Source organism: Carassius gibelio, chromosome A22 (assembly GCF_023724105.1).
Source record: "Carassius gibelio isolate Cgi1373 ecotype wild population from Czech Republic chromosome A22, carGib1.2-hapl.c, whole genome shotgun sequence".
Taxonomy (NCBI): Eukaryota; Metazoa; Chordata; class Actinopteri; order Cypriniformes; family Cyprinidae; genus Carassius; species Carassius gibelio.
Genome location: NC_068392.1, coordinates 909646 through 927887, shown reverse-complemented (window position 1 = coordinate 927887; position 18242 = coordinate 909646). Strand labels below are relative to the sequence as shown.

Genomic DNA, 18242 nt, shown 5'->3' with positions numbered 1-18242 from the left:
AGAAGATGTCTTCAATGTTTATGATGTAAAACCAACATGTTAGAGACGTCTGTCAGATGTTTGTACACAGCAGATGTTTTCCAGGTCTCTCGCAGACGCACCTGTGCATATCAAGATATTATAAATAAAATAAGTCTTATATCTTTGTTGCTTCTCAAGTAAGTGTTTCAAAAATATTTTTATCGAAAATAAGACTTATGAAAAACTGTCCTTTTTCTTTTCTTTTTTTTTGGCCAAAATATATTTTAATAATATGCTGAATATATGAGTGAAGCACAACGAAATATGTATTTTTGAAATATAAAATATATTAAGTTTCAGCCTTCATACCAAAATATATTTCAAAATATATCAAATATAGTCAAATCATGCAGTAACCTCTATTAGGATAAATGTGAATGCGGATGAAATGGCCTAAAGTAAAAAATTAAATTTAGAATGATATATCAATGTTACATTTTTCTATGTATTGTAATATTGTTAATAAAAAATGCAAAACATATTCTTTTTTTTTTTTTAAATGTTAAAAAGAGTTTTTCTTCAAATGTGGCCTAAAATATATTGGTAGAAAATATATTTATTTATATTTACTTTGCAACATATTTTTGAGAATATATTTTTGGTCATTATTGTAAATGTATTTTATTTTTTATTTATTTTTTACTTTTTTGCCATATAGGAACATTTTACGGAAGCTTGTGTCTGCCACAAAATAAAAAAATAAAACAAGGTAATTGTGACTTTTTATCTAACAATTCTGACTTTTTATATCAGAATTGCACGTTTATATCACACAATTCTGAAAAAAACCATCTTGCCACTTATTATCCATGTGTAAAAGTAATGGTGCATTAATGAAAACTCCTAAATATCACAAATGTAACTCTGGGAATGAGTTTGTGATGAAAGCGTGACACAAATGAAAACTCTCTTCTTTTTGAGCCTCTGCGTCTAGATTCCAAACTCTAGTTGATGAGGTGCATCATGGGATGCTTTTCACACTGTATGTGAGGAGGTTTTACCCTTTATTATGTGCTTAAACTAAAAAAACAAATTTATATGAGCAAGAAGCATCCAAACATTTGACTTGCAGTGCATGGGATATACGTCCTGTGTAAGATCTCAGTTAACTGTCATCTCTACAACCAGAGGCTCTTTTAATAGAACCGACCGACAGCTGCACACACACACACACACACTAGTGCTGTTATAAATACTGAGGTGTGTGTGTTGAGTTTCAGAGATGGCTGACAGAAAGAGTAGCAGCAGTGGAGCCGTCAGCTCTCGTCTGACCGTCAAGAGGAAAGACCGAGCAGAAAATGAAGTCAAGAAAGAGGAGAAACCTCCTAAAGAAGGAGAGAACGCCGAGAACACGCCGGTGGAGAACGGAGAGAACACAGAGAAACCAGAACCCATGGAGCTGCCGCCGTTTGAGATCATCAGCGGGTGAGTCTGAATAATCCTCCCAGACCAGAAGAAACCAGCCGAAACATAACATCAGAACACCCCTATGGTGCTTTAAAGAACCTGAAACATCAAGAACGTTACTGGTGTCCAACAGAACCAACTTTAAACACCCAGTCTAGAGTCTAGAGCTGTGAAACGTAAGTGGAGCGTCTCTCGTCATCTCAGAGTTCACACGCCGGTCTCTGACTTATGTTCGTCTCTTGGCAGTACTGATAGGTGTTCGTTTAGTCCGGATGTTCCCATCTCCGAGTGAGGTTTATGAAAGCTAACGTGCTTGATAACCCATCGCTGATGAGCTTGATTCTGTCGGCACATTAAAGCTGTGAATTGTTGTGGATCATCTCGTAGCAGGTGCTTGTTACAGTTGAATCAGGTTGATCTGGCACAGACCGTGGGTTCTGTCTCTGTATATGGATCAGAGTCCCAGAATACAGTTCTGCCCCCGCCGAGGGTATTTATAACCCTAATAGCCCTTCCATCTGTCAGCCGGTGGAGGAGCTGTTAAAACATCCACAGAAACCCCTCAGAGACACAGACTAGGACTGGCTACTGAGACACACTCCACCATTCGATTCGACTCTGACTCACAAGCAGTCATGATTCAGTTTGATTCAAGATTCGTTCGGTTCTTTACATGTGATCTACAGTAAACCCTGTCAGCTGGTGATTTACTATAGTACAGTGATTCCAAATCAAACGGCACATCATAATACACATGCATAAAACATGCTAGACACATGCTAGTCACTCGCTTATCATGCTAATAAAATGGTAGTTACTTGTTAGTCATGCTAGCAACATGCTAGTTACTTGTAAGTCATGCTAGCATTTACATTTATTCATTTAGCTGACGCTTTTATTCAAAGCGACCTAGAATTGCTATATATGTCAGAGGTCAGAGGTCAGAGGTCGCACACCTCTGGAGCAACTAGAGGTTAAGTGTCTTGCTCAGGGACACATTGGTGTCTCACAGTGGAATCAAACCTGGGTCTCTCACACAAAAGGCATGCATCTTATCCACTGCACCACCCACCCAGCTAGCAAAATGCTATTAACATGCTTATCATGCTAGAAACATGTTAGCGACATGCGAGTCACTTGTTAATCATGCTAGAAACATGCTAGTCACTTGCTAATCATGCCAACGCCATGCTAGTCACTTGTCAGTCATGCTAGCAACATGCTAGTAACTTGCTAATCATACTAGAAACATGCTAGTCACTTGCTGATCATGCTAACGCCATGCTAGTCACTTGTTAGTCATGCTAGCATGTGCTAGTTACTGGCGAATCATGCTACAAACATGCTAGCAAACATGCTAGGAACATGCTTATCATGCTAGAAACATGCTAGCGACATGCTAATAACTTGCTAATCATGCTAAAAACATGCTAGTCACTTGTTAGTCATGTTAGCAACATGCTAGTTACTTTGCTAATCATATTAGCAATATGCTAGTTACTTGCAATCCATGCTAGCAACTTGCTTATCATGATAGCAACATGGTAGTTACTTGTTAATAGTGCCAGCAATATGCTAGTAACAGGCCTATAATGTTAAAAGCATGCTAATCATGCTAGAAACGTTATCAACATCTATATAATCCAGGGGTTTTCAAACTGTGGGTTGCACAAAGTCACTTGGCTGCAGCTAAATTTGCGTTTCAATGACACATACACATACACACACACACACACACACACTTGTCTATAGCAATATCCTTAGTGTGATTTTTTAAAATTGCAATTAGTCTGCAGGTTAAAAAGTGTTTTGAAGCGTGGGTGCGCACGAGTTGGTCTCAGAGAAACTTCCTTACTAAAAGGTTCGATTGGTCTGCATTATTAATGAGATAAATACATTTGAATTGAAAAATTTGGGAACCCCTGATCTAATCCATCTAAATTTTCAAACTTCAGGTTTTTACAAATGCCTGAAACTTTCAGGTTAGGCTTTCTCAAGCCAACCAAAAGTTTGTCTTGATTAACTTTTTTATCTAGTAATTCATTGTATAAGTGGTATTAAAGCAGAAGAGACTGACACGCTGCAAAATGGTATTTCATAATAAAAGCATTATAATAGTTTCCTAATTCAGAATATGAACAAGACTGTGTAGGTGGACATTATTCTTTGAAAATGTAACACACTTTTAAATTCACTCCCTCGTGTCCACAGGGATCGCATGGACCCGTTTTTCTTCAAGTTCCAGTTCAAGAATGTGGAGTACTCTTCTGGACGGAACAAAACCTTCTTGTGTTACCTGGTGGACCAGGGGCCCGGAGCCAGTGGGCTCCTCAGGGGCTTCATCGAGGACGAGCATGTGAGCGGCCACGCCGAGGAGGCCTTCTTCCAAAAGGTGCTGCCCAACTACGACCCCGCCCTCAAATACACCATCACCTGGTACATGTCGTCCAGCCCGTGCTCCGCCTGTGCCATGAAGCTGGCCGAGATCCTGAAGGCCAGGAAGAGCCTCCATCTGTCCATCTACTCCGCGCGGCTCTTCGAGTGGGAGGAGCCTGAGATCCAGGCGGGGCTAAAGGCTCTGGCGGCCGCCGGCTGCAAACTGCGCATGATGAAGCCGCTGGATTTCACCTACACCTGGGACACATTCGTGGAGAACGACGAGCAGACGTTTATGCCGTGGGAGGACTGCCAGGAGAACTACGAGTATTACCAAGACAAACTGGCTGACATCCTGCAGTGATGTAAGAGACAATCATTCACAAACACAAACACGAACAAACACAACTATTGACATTGAAACCGGGATATTATAGTCCACTAACGCTTAAAATATTAAAAAAATTATAATTCTGTTACTTGAAATAAAATAAAAGTTTATCGAGAAAATAATTTAATTTAATTCAGGTATATTTGACAAGGTAACATTTCTCATTTCAATTAGTTTAGCTTTGTGTAAAATTACCTAAAATAATAAAACTGACTTAATGTATTGGAAAAACTATAAAAACTATAGGCATATTTAAAAAAGAAAACAACAAAAAAAAGTCAAAATTATTTAAAAAATTTTGATAAATGTTGATAACATGTTTCTAGCATGATTAACACATTTTAACATGATTGGCCTGTTACTAGCATATTGCTGGCACTATTGGCATGTTGTTTACATGATTAGCATGTAACTAGCATATTGCTAGCATGGTTAGCTAATAACTAGCATGTTGCTAGAATGATTATCTTGTTGCTAGTATGATTAGAATGCTACTAACATATTGCTAGCATTATTAGCAGGTAGCTAACATGTTGCTAGCATTTCTAGCAAGATTAACATGTTACTAACGTGGTGTTAACATGATTAGCATGCTACTAACATGTTGCTAGAATAAGCAAGTTACTAACATGTTTCTAACATGATTAGCATGTTGCTAGCAATGATTAGCAAGTAACTACCATGTTGCTAGCAAGATTAGCAAGTTGCTAGCATAAATAGAATGCTACTAACATGCTGCTAGCATGACTAGCAAGTAACTAGCATGTTGCTAGCATGACTAGCAAGTGACTAGCATGTTAGAATATTTAAGAGTATTTCAAACCTATTCTTGTCGATTATAAAGCAATTGTTTTCTTGTTTTTGTTTATTATTTTTTGCAGGATAAGGAAGCGATAGCTGACGAACACTTCCAGAAGTGAAGACTGTGTTTGTTATTGAGAGAGAAATGTGTGCCAAAAACACTGTTTTTTCCTTCTGCGTCCACACCCTGAGAAATACTAGAATACTGACGGATTCAATCAGTATTTTTATGTTTCCTGTATTTCTGTGAAGAGGATTTATACTTTTTAACAATTTGTTTTATGTTTGAATGAGTCACTTTGCGTGTACATTCTATTTTGGTGCGACATGTTTCATATTTCATACTACAGTTTTATATTCTGAACTTTAGCTTATCATTTTATATTCACGCTGGTCAGAGTTCAAATCCATACCGAACACTGTGAAATGTGATTTAGTAAACTGAAAATAATGTTGCAGCTATATTTGAAATAGTTGGAAATATCGTGCAAGCAATAACTAAATAAATTACATGCACTACCTTCACTATTTTGGAAAACAAATGTGTGTGCGATGTTTTATGAATGATAAAATCACAAAATTTGAACGTTTCATCCAAAATTAGTTCTGACATCAGTTTACTGAAAAGCATTTTTAATCACACACACATATAATAAATAAAAAATATGTTCTGCTATCCACATAAACAAATATACTAGCAAGGATGGATTTACTATATATCTGAAACCCTTCGAAGCATACATACCAACATCAATTCTTCCACACAAAAAAGTACCATGGTGTATTTCAAAGTAGCATGTTATCTAGCACACGAAACTGATTTATATGTGTTATATTTATATATTTATATGAGGTCTGAACATGTCGCTCAACAGCGTCTCCAGCGCCCTCTTGTGGCTCCTGCTGCTGCTGTCTCTCCCGGGCTGAGCTGCAGAACAAAAAAAACGTATAACACCATCATGACACAAATACATGATAAAAAATATGCAGGGTTTCCATCCAAATTTGCTCAATGAACGTACAAAACTGGAATATTGCATAAAACCCTTGCGAATCAGTACCCGAGTCAATGAGTAACATCACATCCTGATAAACTGGTGCTAAATATCACTAAGAAATGTAGGAGAAGCCATTGAAGATAATAAGTACACACACTGGGTCAAAGGTCACTCTTCAGTCCTGGTATTGTGGGTGGATGAGAGCTCCATGCTGATACCAAAACTCGAACCCACAACCTCCGGGTCAGACTCGCTAACCGTTAGGCCACAAATATATGCACTCATTGCTTTCTGAGGTGTAAACACGTCTCGTGAGGCAGTTTTACAGAAATACTTTGACCATTGAGATCGGTCAGCTGGTTGGTCAGGTTATGCCATCCCTTAGTCACATGACTGTTTGATGGCCATTGAGGAATTTATTCAGCAAATGCATTTCCATCTCCCATTATTCGAAAAAATACATTTTTGCAAATTAAGGATTGGCGTTTTCCACTCTAGAAAATAATGGGTTGTTTCAACCCAACTTTGGGTGAGATATGGACTAATTTAAACATCGGGTTACATTTTTCCATTAAATTTTTAACTTAAAAGTTGCTTTAGTCAATATCTGACCCCAAAGTTGTGTTGAAACAACCCAGCATTTTTAAGAATGTATCCCTCGTTTCTGATGCGATATTCCAAAATGTGGTTAAAAACAGGGTGATGGAAACATAGCTATAGATAGATGGATGGATAGATAGATAGATAACCTCTGGTTCTCCTGACTCTGCACGGCTGCGACCACCATCAGTATCATGAGAGCGACGCGCTGCTGAGATCTTTGTGTCTTCACCATCATCCAAACACTGAAAAGCCTCGATCTGAAGAACAAAAACACCAACTCAGAACAAAACTAAGACACAGATCACTGGTGACTTTCTGCGTCTGAGCAGCTGTACTCACGTGCTGTCTCGCTCCCCGTCTGTTCTCCTGCAGATGACGGACTGACGGACGGACGGTCAGATCCCAGGGTTTATATAGACCCCCGGATGACCTCACGCAGTGTCTGAAGAGCTTCTCCGCCTTCTCCTCTGGCCCCAGTTATCAGATATGCCTTGGTTGCATTTATAATGGATGCGTCACGTCAATCCACTGGTGCATCGTTGTTTTGAGATTCATTCCGTTTATCATTCTTAAAGGCTGGGATTGAAATTTGAGGTCTTTTGGATTTCAAGCCCTCATCAGAAATGAGAATCAGGCTGTGTTTTCAACTTAAAGCATGAGAGGTTTGAGATTTGGTTGGTTGTGGAAAGGAATCCCAGTCGATAAAGCCTCTGGTGTTCTAGTTAAAATGCCTTTTCGCTAGAACTTCAAAACGAAGCATTATCGCTGGCGTGTTTCCACATCAGCAGCGCTGCTAAAGACTCTCAAAGCACTAGCAACACGTCTCGGATGTGGTTTCTAATGGTGAGAAATGTGCGGAAGACATGTGATGATGATTCCTCCACAGTAAAACATCTCTGATTAGCAACTGCCCAGATGACCACAAACCCACAAAACTACCAAAATTCTCATTCTGTCACCATTTACACCCAAATCTGTATGACTTTCTTTCTTCTCCAGAAGTGAAAGAAGGTGTTTTGGCCTACAGTTGCCAAACAACATGTAGAGGTCTTATTAAAATGCAATTAAAGTAGACTTGTGCGCTATGTTCCAAGTCTTCTGAAGTCATATGATTGGGTTTTCTGAGCGACAACCTCAAATTTAAAGTACGATGTTCCATTTCAGTCTAAATTTAGCTCTTTGAGATGCGCTGTTCTTGTGAAAAATTAACCATGGGATATTGTGAAAGAGTATATTATGTTGTTTTTGTTTTTTGGTTTATTGATTACCATCTGTATAACCAGTTTTCCTATAGTGTGACAAAACCATGGCTATTTTTTTGATTAACATGGTCTAACTATAGTATAACCATGGATTATTGGCTTTATTTGTAGTAAAACCATTGTTCATTTTCATGAGGGTGCATTCGGTTTGACATGAATTACAGCAAAACCTTTGGTTTCTGTGTGTCTCATGATTGATTTCAGTGCTTTAGTACATGAAACCAAAAACTGAGTTTCCACAGCAAATATCTTCATTTCCATTATTCTGGAAAGTGAACTAGGCAAGCTATTCCTTCAAAAATAGCTTCCTTTTTAGCCATAGATTGAATAATCACATCAGTTGTGTTTAATCAACATTGGTTTAAACACCACTGTGGCTTTTTTTTGTATATAACAATGGTGTATTTGCTTTAAAATGTTTAGGTCTTTGATTGTTAATGGGATTAATGGGACCTACAGGATACTTGCTTCTCGGGGCTGACAGACGCGTGGTCTAAAGCTCCGCCCACAAGCGTGCGTCCAGACGTACATTACGTGCGCGCGTCTGTATTTCCGCGCGGCGCCATTTCGGAGCGGATCTGATCCGGGTCTCGAACACACACAGTCAGAAAAAGGCGACGTTCACGGTAAATCGGATTTTATGCGCTATTTTTATTCTGTAGTGTGCGCGAATCTGATGTTTGTCACGTTTAACTGCTAGCGTTTGTAAACGGAATTGCGTTTTCACCGCAGTTGTGTTTTTTTTTCTGCAGACGCCATTTTACCGTTGATCCGGATTAGCCGCTCACCGCGAAGTTTTGCTTAATTACAACTATCAGTTTAACAGCCATCATAACTGTATCTAAACCGGCTCCAGACTGTTTTTTTTCCTGCGAAAGCGATCGTTTGTGTGCGAAAGTGTTTTGTTTTCAATCGCGTGTGATCGACATGCGCCATTTTGAGCAGCGAACAAAAGACGCACATTTAATAAATTGACGTTTTGAATTGTTAAAACTGGTAAATTTGGTAGTTTTAGTAGTCGACATTAAACAACTATAATTGTATGTTAAGTCCAGCTAGTGCTAGAACAGCATTTGTGGTTAAAAAACATAATTGTTAACTTTTTTTTTTCTTCAAGTAAATAAGCGATGATTTCTTTCGGTAAAAGCTTTATTCCTGTGGCGCTTCAGTCCGGTGGTACCCATTGAAGTCCATTATATGGATAAGGCCATGTTGTTGTTTTTTTATGGAGATACTTGACATTGTTATTGAAATGAGTGTGAAACTGAATTGCTGTGTGTTGTTTTGCAGACTGAGACCATGCATCGCGACTGCCCTCTGGACTGTAAGGTGTACGTTGGGAATCTGGGAAATAATGGAAATAAATCTGAACTGGAGAGGGCATTTGGCTACTACGGACCCTTGCGGAGCGTTTGGGTGGCAAGGAACCCTCCTGGTTTTGCGTTCGTTGAGTTTGAGGATCCTCGCGATGCTACAGACGCCGTCAGAGAGCTGGACGGACGGTGAGTGTGGATTATAACGCACGCTAATGATCAGCAGTTACCCAACGACGTCTGTGCTAAACGATGCGTTGTCAACGTCATCACGCAGGACCCTCTGCGGTTGCCGAGTGAGGGTGGAGCTGTCCAATGGCGAGAAGCGCTCTCGTAACCGGGGTCCACCTCCGTCCTGGAGCCGACGCCCAGGACGCGATGACTACCGCAGACGCAGCCCGGCCCCCAGGCGCAGGTAAACCTGTTTTCCCACTCACCTGTCTCTCCGTAGGTTGTGTTCCAGAGGAAACTAACCTGATTCTGCCCCCCCCCCACCAGTCCTGGAGGCTCTGCCGGTTCTGACCAGTGTATGCCGCAGATCTTTAGCTCCTCCATCTTCATTGTCATTGATAACCATTAAACAGTGATTAGACTGGGCTTCTCAAATTCTGACATTTTGTTGAAATGCAGGCCAGTAAGTGATTATTAGGTTAATTCCATCAGGAAATATCTGGGGTTAAGTTTCACTCCAAAATTAAACGCTTTGGCTTGTTTTTGTGCATTGTGAATTTGCACATTTTTCACCCAAATTCTCATTGCTGTAACGATTATCCAACGCACGTTCATATTTAACGTTGTGGCTTATTCGTATGATCTTGTTTGTATGTTTTTAATTGTTTGGGGGCGGGGCTTCATGTTTATTTTGTTCTACTAATTCATCGGCAGTTTGTAAAAGTTTCCGGGTTGAATTTTCTAGCCCAAATTGTGGTTCTTCAATGAATAAATGCATTGCATTAATCAAATTTGACATAATATAAATTATTATTTATCTTTGTGAGATTGTAATGAGAATTACAGCAGTGATGAATGAGATATTATGTAAAAATGTGGTTAATTCTCAATGCACAAAACCTTTTTTGTTTCTTTTGATTTTGGGTTGAAATTTGACCCCAGCGTTAATTTCAATATTGCTAATTTGTGAATTGGACGTCGAAGCACAGTCGCTAGTTTTCAGTAATCTGCTCGGCTCTAGTAATAGTTGGAATATGCAATCTTTTGTTGACTTAACTTTACATGAAGGTTGTTTTTATTTTATTTTCTTATCAGCTATATTAATAAAAATGAACCCCGTTGCAGAGTCACCACCATGCCTCTCCTCACCACCCTCTGAGTCAGTCTACTAGTCTTCTTTCAGCATCATGTGACCAGCGTGCCCCAATCAGCTGGCTGGGTTGGTGTCACATGACCCAGGCGTGGCCAGTCATCAGGTCGCACCAGCCCATTGGTTCCTGAGCATGTCGTTGTCAGCAGCTCCTCCTCCTCCAACCTTAACACCCAATCGTCAGCGGCCCACTTCACATTCCTGACCAATCAGCGTATTACGTTCCCCAATGTCTACACTACAAACCACCAGCAACAGCCTTCGGCTAACCAATAAAAGCAGGAAAAATCCACTACATCCAGCCCCCATCCGCAAGCCAGCTAATCAGCTCGCAGCATCTGGCCTGCACTTTCCCGCCAATTCTGCTCCCCGGCCGCCAGCCGTCCTCCCCTTCGCCTTTTCTAGCTTGTTGAAAACCAAAAAGACTAGTAAGTTTTTCCTGCTTCATACAGTTTAATGCTGAATACAGATGTAAGATGAGGAGAAATCTCCTGTTGAGTTGAAACAAACAGGGTTGGTATGAGATCTGGACAGACGTTGTTAAGCTTAGGCTAGCAGACTGATGGGGAGCCCAAGCGGAGGTTCAGGTTACAGAAGCAGCGTGGGCTTTGAGAGCTGCTCTTGCTTTCTTTCACTGTCTTCATTCTGTGGGGTTGTTTGCAGTGCGTTTCTGTTGAGTTTCTCCTGCTAGTGCACTACTTTTGTAGCTCTGTGTACTGGAGCGTAACGCTCTTATTAAGCGAGCTTCATGTGTTGCGAGGTCTCCACTCCACGCCTGTATCAGGGCGTGAAGAGTGCGTTTGACTGTTAGTTTCAGGGCTTGTGAGGTGCGTCCGTGTGTTGATTGTGCGCTCACTCTGTCTGCCTCTTCTCTTCTTTAGATCGCCCAGGAGGAGGAGCCTCAGTCGTAGTCGCAGCAGGTAAGAGTCTCGTCGGGTCGCGCAGCTTTCTCGCGTGGTTTTGTGAGCGCTTTCTTAATGTTTAATTCTGGATTCTGTCTAGATCTCTTTCCAGAGAGCGCCGGAGGGAGAGATCGCTGTCTCGCGAAAGGAACCACAGACTCTCGCGATCTTTCTCCCGATCAAGGAGGTAAGAGACTCCGCAAACTTTTATCAAAACTTGTGCAATTGATATAGATGAATAGTTGAATTTTCATTTTATCTCTGGACGATGGATAAAGACTAACAAATAGTGCTTATATCAGTATTTTTGTGCAGAAAGTATTCTGCACTTTTCTCAGTTGCGATAAACTTGAAATTGCGATGAAAAAGTCAGGTTTAAACTTGAATTAAATGGAAATAAACATGCAATTCTGACTTTTCACATAATTGAGTTTGTCATACATTTGAGAAAAAAGTCGCAATTAGGTTTTTAAATTTATTCAGTGGCAGAAACTAACTTTCATAGAATTAGGTTTATCATTGTGTAAATCTTTTCGTCAAAACTTTACTTAAATTGTAATTTTACACTTAAGGTTGTTACCATAGATGATGTTTTAGAAGAACGTTGCTACCTAATTTGTTGATTCAAAGAAAATTTGGGAAGAAATATTACAGTGGGAAATGACCTCAAACACTCCTGATCTTCTTGTTTACAGTCGTTCCAGATCTAATGAACGGAAGTGAACTTTGGTGCTGAGAAGACCGTCATGATGGAAACCTCTGCACAGATCATGTTGGAAAAACTTGGAAAAGACTTTTGGAGTCCCCCAGATGTTTTTTTTTTGTAATTATTATTATTAACATTATTTTAGCGGTTCTGTTTCTCTGTAGCCGTGGTTGTGCGTGTTTGCAGTTTTAATGCGATGGCATTCCATCTCACTTTTAAGACTCTCTTTTTATTTGTGTTTTTGGCGGTGAATCTGATTGGTCCTGATGCGCTGAGCTCGACCGTGAATGTTTGATTTGTGTTTCCGCGATCAGGATAAAATGGAGAACGGCTTTCATTCTTGTTTATTTTTATTTTTTCCTTGTGTTTGTACTGTTTATAATGTTGATCTGTATTAAAAAATCATTACAAAATGCTTTGGCCTATATTGTTTTTTTTTTTTTTTGTCCACTTTACTGTGAAAAATAAGTGTTTCGTTTAAATCAAATTAAAGTTTTGTCGTCGTTTACACACCCTCAAGTTTCTGGTCACCATTGACTTACATTGCATTTTTCATTGCTCCAAACTATGGTAGTCAATGGGGTTCAACTGTGTGGTAATCAATATTCTTTAAAATATCTTGTGTTCAGCAAAGAAAAGAAAAGAAAAACACTTATACAGGTTTGGAGCTACTTGAGGCTGAGTCAATGATAGTAAATTTCTTGATTAACGCATTTGTTAGTGATTTAATGATTCAGACTGAACTACTTCTCAAATACCGGCATTCATTCATTCTTTACCCAGTCACCCGGGTTTCTAAGGTCATCGATCATGAGATAACCTGTTACATAAGCTTCCCTTCAGGGTGGTGATTGTCAATGTCTTGAAATGCTCTTTTCTGAACACGTTATATAACCTGCTGACAGAGGCGTGGATGATGATGGATCATCAACCTTTACATCATCTGCCATTTTACCAGTTATTTTGATTTGATCCATTAGTTTATAAAAGTTCAGATATTTCATGTATGTTTCATTTTATGAGAGCTCATATGACTGTAGTTTAACTGAGTCGCGTTAATTCATCAAAGAAAGGCTCGTTTAAAATGACCAGATCCGAATGAATGAACAGACCGTCAAACTTACCCGCGCTTTCGCTCCGTGACGTCACACTCTGGTTGGTGACTCATGGATGAGTGACTTGCTGGTTTTTCGCGGGGCTTTCTCGCGCACACTTTTGTTACAGAATATTGTATTTTATTATTTTTTACTTGATAATTGGTTATTTATTGTTGTAGCTTTTAATGTAGTATAGAATAAATACTAAAAACGAATAGGTCAGTTTTGGGCGGAGATTCTGATCTTTTCTGTGACGCCGATCTCCTGGAATGCGCTCACGTTTTGTCATGTGTTTACCGGGCTCCAGTCCACGTGCTACTCTCACGAGGCCCCGCCCACAGTGTAGACACGCCCATCGTAGTTCATAAAGTTCTGAAAGTCCCGTCACAGCAGCAGAGCATCTCGAATCTACTGTACACGCTCCAGGACTGACTTTAACACTCACTTTCTTCTGTTTGCGACACTTTCGCCTCAAGACTCATCTGAAGTTCTGTTTTAAACTCGATTCTGTCGTCCAGGATCTCAAACACTTGACGTTATCCTGCGAACAGGAGTCTCTTCAACAGTCTTCTGCTAAAACATGTAAGTCGCATGTTTATATATTTTTTTCATAACGTTTGCCTGTAAACTGTTAGTTTGGGTTAATGCAAACTAAAGATAAAACTAGTCTGTAGTCTCTTAAGAGTTTCTTTAACATAATCTAGTAAATCAAACTGATGAAGACGAACTCTGACTGAAAGCGTTCTCTGTGAGTTGAACAGCTCGTGACAGAGTGATGTTTGATCGCGGTTTGAATGTTATTGTGAGGTGAAATGTCAGTAGTATTTGATTCACCGGCATACACGAGCTTCACGTTCACGTGGACGGAGGAGAGAGTGGGCGTGTCCGCGTGGCTTCTGACCAATCAAACAAACGCTCGGTTTCCCGCCGCCGTCTTGAATTTATTCTCGGAAAGAGCTACACGTTCCGTCATATAAACCAATAGGGAATCAGAACCGCGTGAGCGAAACCCGTGACGTCATGATGTAATTCATGAATGATGAAAAAAAAAAAAAGTTAATTAAAGTTTCAGTATGGAAGATGTATTGGCTAAATTATTTAGATTTTTTTTACTATAAATTTATATATATATATATATATATATATATATATATATATATATATATATATATATATATAATTGATATGTATTTATATGTACAATATGTAGTTTAGTTATTTTAGCTGTTGTTTCACTTCGGACCCGGAGAACCACAACTTATTTCTTTATTGGATACATTTTATAAATAAATAAATTAAAAAAAACGATCATTTCCCATCATATATGACTGATGTCTCACAGTTAATAAAATGTTTTTGTGATAAAATGTGACTGTTGAGCCACAAAAACATTTTATTAACTGTGAGACATCAGTCATATATGATGGGAAATGAACGGTTGTTGTTGTTTTTTTATAACATAAGTATTTATTAATATTTGAAATTAGCTTTTTAATTTAAATGTTAATTCCGCTCTGTTATTTTACATTCTTTTGTAATTTTTATTATTTTAAATATATATATTTAAAGTCACAAAACTATAATAGTTTATTATAATTTATTATACGATTATATTATATTTGTAGGCATGATTTAGAGACTCCAGTGCGGCTCCCTCTGCTGGTCAGACACTACACTGACCAGAGGAACATGTCCACACATGTCTCTGTAGATCTGCCCAGACATGAGGATGACTCACTCCATCCTTTAAATACAGCACACAGAGACAGAGATGCTCAGACAGGACTGCGTTTCTGCTGATGTTCACTCTCAGACTGAGACACTGAATCTACTCTGATATTGTCCAGGGAATATAATCGTGTGTTTCTGCATCTTCAGCTCATGGCGATGGACAAGCGTATCCTGCAGTCTCTGGGGAACAGCCGGACGCGGCGGAACCTGTTCGGTCCGGTGGATCATGAGCAGCTCCAGCTGGAGTACCTCAACACTCTGAGGAAGGACCTGGAGGAAGCATCCCGCCGCTGGAGCTTCGACTTCCTCTCGGAGACACCTCTGGAGGGCGGAGACTTCCTGTGGGAGGGCGTGTCCGAGGAAACGCTGCCCGTCTTGTACCGCGGCTCTCGGGAGGTGCAACCGCGCGGGAAAGAGAACATCCTCAGAACCCCGGAGAGATTCAGCACCGTCCCGCAGGATGTGGAGAAAACGCCAGAAAAGAGGTCAGAGCTGAAGAGGAAACAGACGAATATCACAGGTGAGGTGGGCGGAGCCTAACGAGACACGTTTACGGACGAATCTCGCACTTCTGTAGATATGTAGCACAAATAAAATGTTATGTTTAGAACCTTTAAGACATTGTTAAAATATTAATGTTTTTAAGTTCATTTTAAATTAGCTTTATTTTTTATATCATTTTAATTTTAACACAAGTTTTGGTCATTAAGTAGATTTCAGCAATTATGCTATTAATTTACTAAGCAATGAATTTAGCTAAATAACTAACTTTTTTAATTTTAAGTATTTTTATCTTTAAGATTATTTCAGCTTTATTTTTACTAATTTTAGGACTTCAACGCAAACATATATTTTTTTCTTTTTTTTCATCTAATATTTATATTTTATTTTGTTTCATATTTTCATCACCGCAACTTTTTATGGTTTCAGTTTTAGCAACAAATTCAATAATCTGTAATTACTGCTGAATTGAAGAATTTATGAGGGGAAAAAAAATTACAACTAAACATTTATGAATGCATAATTTATTTATAATTTTTTTTGCATCAGAATTTAGACAGAAGTGTGTGTAGTTAATATATGAATGATGTGATATTTAATTTTAATATTTTAAATGTAATAGTTAATAGTTTAAAATAGGAGTGAAATATGACCTGGATGCTTTGAGAGCCTTTGAGACGTGAATAAGAGTTTGACTAAAAATAAAGCATTCTTATCTCCTCTCTTATCCAAACAGACTTCTATCAGGCGAAGAAGAGGCAGGTGGCCACACCCCGCAAATCAGGACAATAACACACACACACACACACACACACACACACTCAGGAACACTAGTGTGTCTCGTCAGGACTCGTCTCTTCATAGGAGGAACACAGACACACTAGAACTGATGTAAACCACCGCTGCTTCTCACTAGATCTTGTTTTTCAACACTGGCGTCTCCCTTCATCTCTTCCAGAACTCTCAACAATCATTAATAGTAGTTTTCTGTCGCAGTCGCACTGTTGGATCTGTGCGGGGGTCATGGACCGAATCAAGAAACACACAGCGGACTGTTCCACAACTTATTTAGCATCTTCCATCATGTTTTTGTTTGACTGAGAAATTGTTTCTCTGTCGTTCCTCTTCCTGTTTATATGTTTGCATGTCAACGGTTAACATTTATGCTTAATAATGTTTTAGAGAATGTGTTAAAATCTTTTTTAAATCCCGATTCATGACCGATTATAACACTGATTTTTCGGTGTGCATGTATACAAATGTATTGCTTCATTGCACAATACTTGTAGCTACTTTTAACTTACATTTGGTGCCAAAGGTTATTTATTTTTTTGTTTGTTATTTTTTACAGATATAGTTATTTATAATACAAACCCTTCTTATCCGCCTGGATGTTCTCGGACAACTCTCGTAAAGGAACTGCAATTATGTTTTTACAACATTTATTTATAAACACTTGGGCGTCGTTTGCAAAACACGAGCTGATCGAAATCTCTACAGATTCTTTGTAAGTTGCGTTAAATTTAAATTGCGTTAAATTAGTTTATGAATGTTTAAATGAAGAATTTGCACAGAATTTGTTCTGTTTGCGTTCCGTGAACACTGCCCCTGCATCTACAGCATATTTACAAACACTCTCAGTTTTACTTGTAGTTAAGGAAATACAAGTAACATAACGTTTATTTGAAATAAACATAATCACAGATATGAACACTAAGCGTTCTACATTCGCTAATTGAGTGTTAAGTTTCAGCAAACATTTACTGAATCTGTTCTGTGATCGTTCTTCTCTACTTGTAGATTTCTGTGACTTGTCTGTAAATATCCTGTAGATATCCAGACTATTCGCCGTTGATGGAGAATTGCACTTGTTATTTTGAGTAGTCTAGCTTTCACATGTCTGTTTTTGTTAAAGAGCTCAGAATATATGATGTATTTATTTTATGGATAAATATTGTATTGTAGATAGACATTTAATTGTTCTTGTAGTAAAGCCGTCTATAAACAGAAACTCTGGTGTGTGTGATTGATATGAACAAATAATATTCCTCTAAATATTCAGTCTGTTGATTCTTACCAAAAATAAGTTGGTAATGTTCTTACAGTAACACTGACTGAATGCTCTCAAAACTTTAGCACAAAAACATAATTCATGGAACAGTTTTACTGAAAAATAATAAAATACGTTTTTTTTTTTTTTATGTTAGTACTTGTATGTTGAAAGAACATTCAAGTTTAACATTCCCATAATAAAACGTCAGACATAAAATGTAATATTTCATTAATTAATGGAAACGTTAGCAAAGTTACCTAATCGGCCATTTCTCAAGTTAATTATATTGGTCTTAAAATAATTTAAACGTAAATTTTTACTGTATCGCAATTTATTAGATGGCACTAAACTACGATGTTAACTATTTGCTAAATTTAGGAAACATTGAATGACTTCATAGAAATTCAATTATTAGTAACCATTTTAACGCTAAAGTTGCCTAGGTAATGTTGGTTGATAAAGGAGGCGGAGCAAGTTCTGAATTGAAAATTTGTCTTAAAATTTTTTTTTTCATATTTAATATGCAAATTAATTCAATACATTTTTTTTTTTCATGTTGACTTTTGCGTATTTCATACTTTTATTTTTGCATTAAGTGCATTTCCGTTTCCAATTAGTGTACAGAAGCACACTGGGAGCGAATCAATCTTATTTTATGTTGTAATTAACCGAACGCCACAGATGCCTATTGTGTAATTTACTCTGATATTTACCACTTCAGATGCTCGTCACACACTGTGCGTTAAGTGTGTTGCTATG

General features: G+C 38.5%; 3 protein-coding genes and 1 long non-coding RNA gene across 5 annotated transcripts; 3 read left to right on the top strand and 1 right to left on the bottom strand.

Moving 5' to 3' along the window:
* Positions 1 to 1215: 1215 nt before the first annotated feature.
* Positions 1216 to 5538, top strand: LOC127943246 (C->U-editing enzyme APOBEC-2-like). Its single transcript, XM_052539564.1, has 3 exons — positions 1216 to 1446; positions 3640 to 4169; positions 5077 to 5538. The coding sequence occupies exons 1-2, from the start codon at positions 1244 to 1246 to the stop codon at positions 4166 to 4168; spliced, it is 732 nt and encodes a 243-aa protein (XP_052395524.1). The 5' UTR covers positions 1216 to 1243; the 3' UTR covers position 4169; positions 5077 to 5538.
* Positions 5539 to 5608: 70 nt separating this feature from the next.
* LOC127943102 (uncharacterized) lies at positions 5609 to 7951 on the bottom strand. The gene is made up of 3 exons (XR_008149546.1): positions 6937 to 7951; positions 6744 to 6854; positions 5609 to 5924 (listed from the first exon to the last, which is right to left on the bottom strand). It is a non-coding gene; the product is annotated as an uncharacterized LOC127943102 (long non-coding RNA).
* Positions 7952 to 8340: 389 nt separating this feature from the next.
* Positions 8341 to 12516, top strand: LOC127943100 (serine/arginine-rich splicing factor 3). Its single transcript, XM_052539290.1, has 6 exons — positions 8341 to 8485; positions 9150 to 9361; positions 9450 to 9587; positions 11375 to 11413; positions 11496 to 11582; positions 12091 to 12516. Exons 2-6 carry the CDS (start codon positions 9159 to 9161, stop codon positions 12116 to 12118), a joined length of 495 nt encoding a protein of 164 aa, XP_052395250.1. The 5' UTR covers positions 8341 to 8485; positions 9150 to 9158; the 3' UTR covers positions 12119 to 12516.
* A 936-nt stretch (positions 12517 to 13452) lies between these two features.
* LOC127943101 (cyclin-dependent kinase inhibitor 1-like) lies at positions 13453 to 17441 on the top strand. Of its 2 annotated transcripts, XM_052539291.1 has the most exons (3): positions 13453 to 13780; positions 15077 to 15449; positions 16167 to 17441. In XM_052539291.1, exons 2-3 carry the CDS (start codon positions 15080 to 15082, stop codon positions 16220 to 16222), a joined length of 426 nt encoding a protein of 141 aa, XP_052395251.1. In that variant the 5' UTR covers positions 13453 to 13780; positions 15077 to 15079; the 3' UTR covers positions 16223 to 17441. The 2 variants fall into 2 exon arrangements, with proteins under 2 accessions (XP_052395251.1, XP_052395252.1); XM_052539292.1 differs by lacking the exon at positions 13453 to 13780 and having other exon boundaries at positions 14862 to 15449.
* Positions 17442 to 18242: the final 801 nt, after the last annotated feature.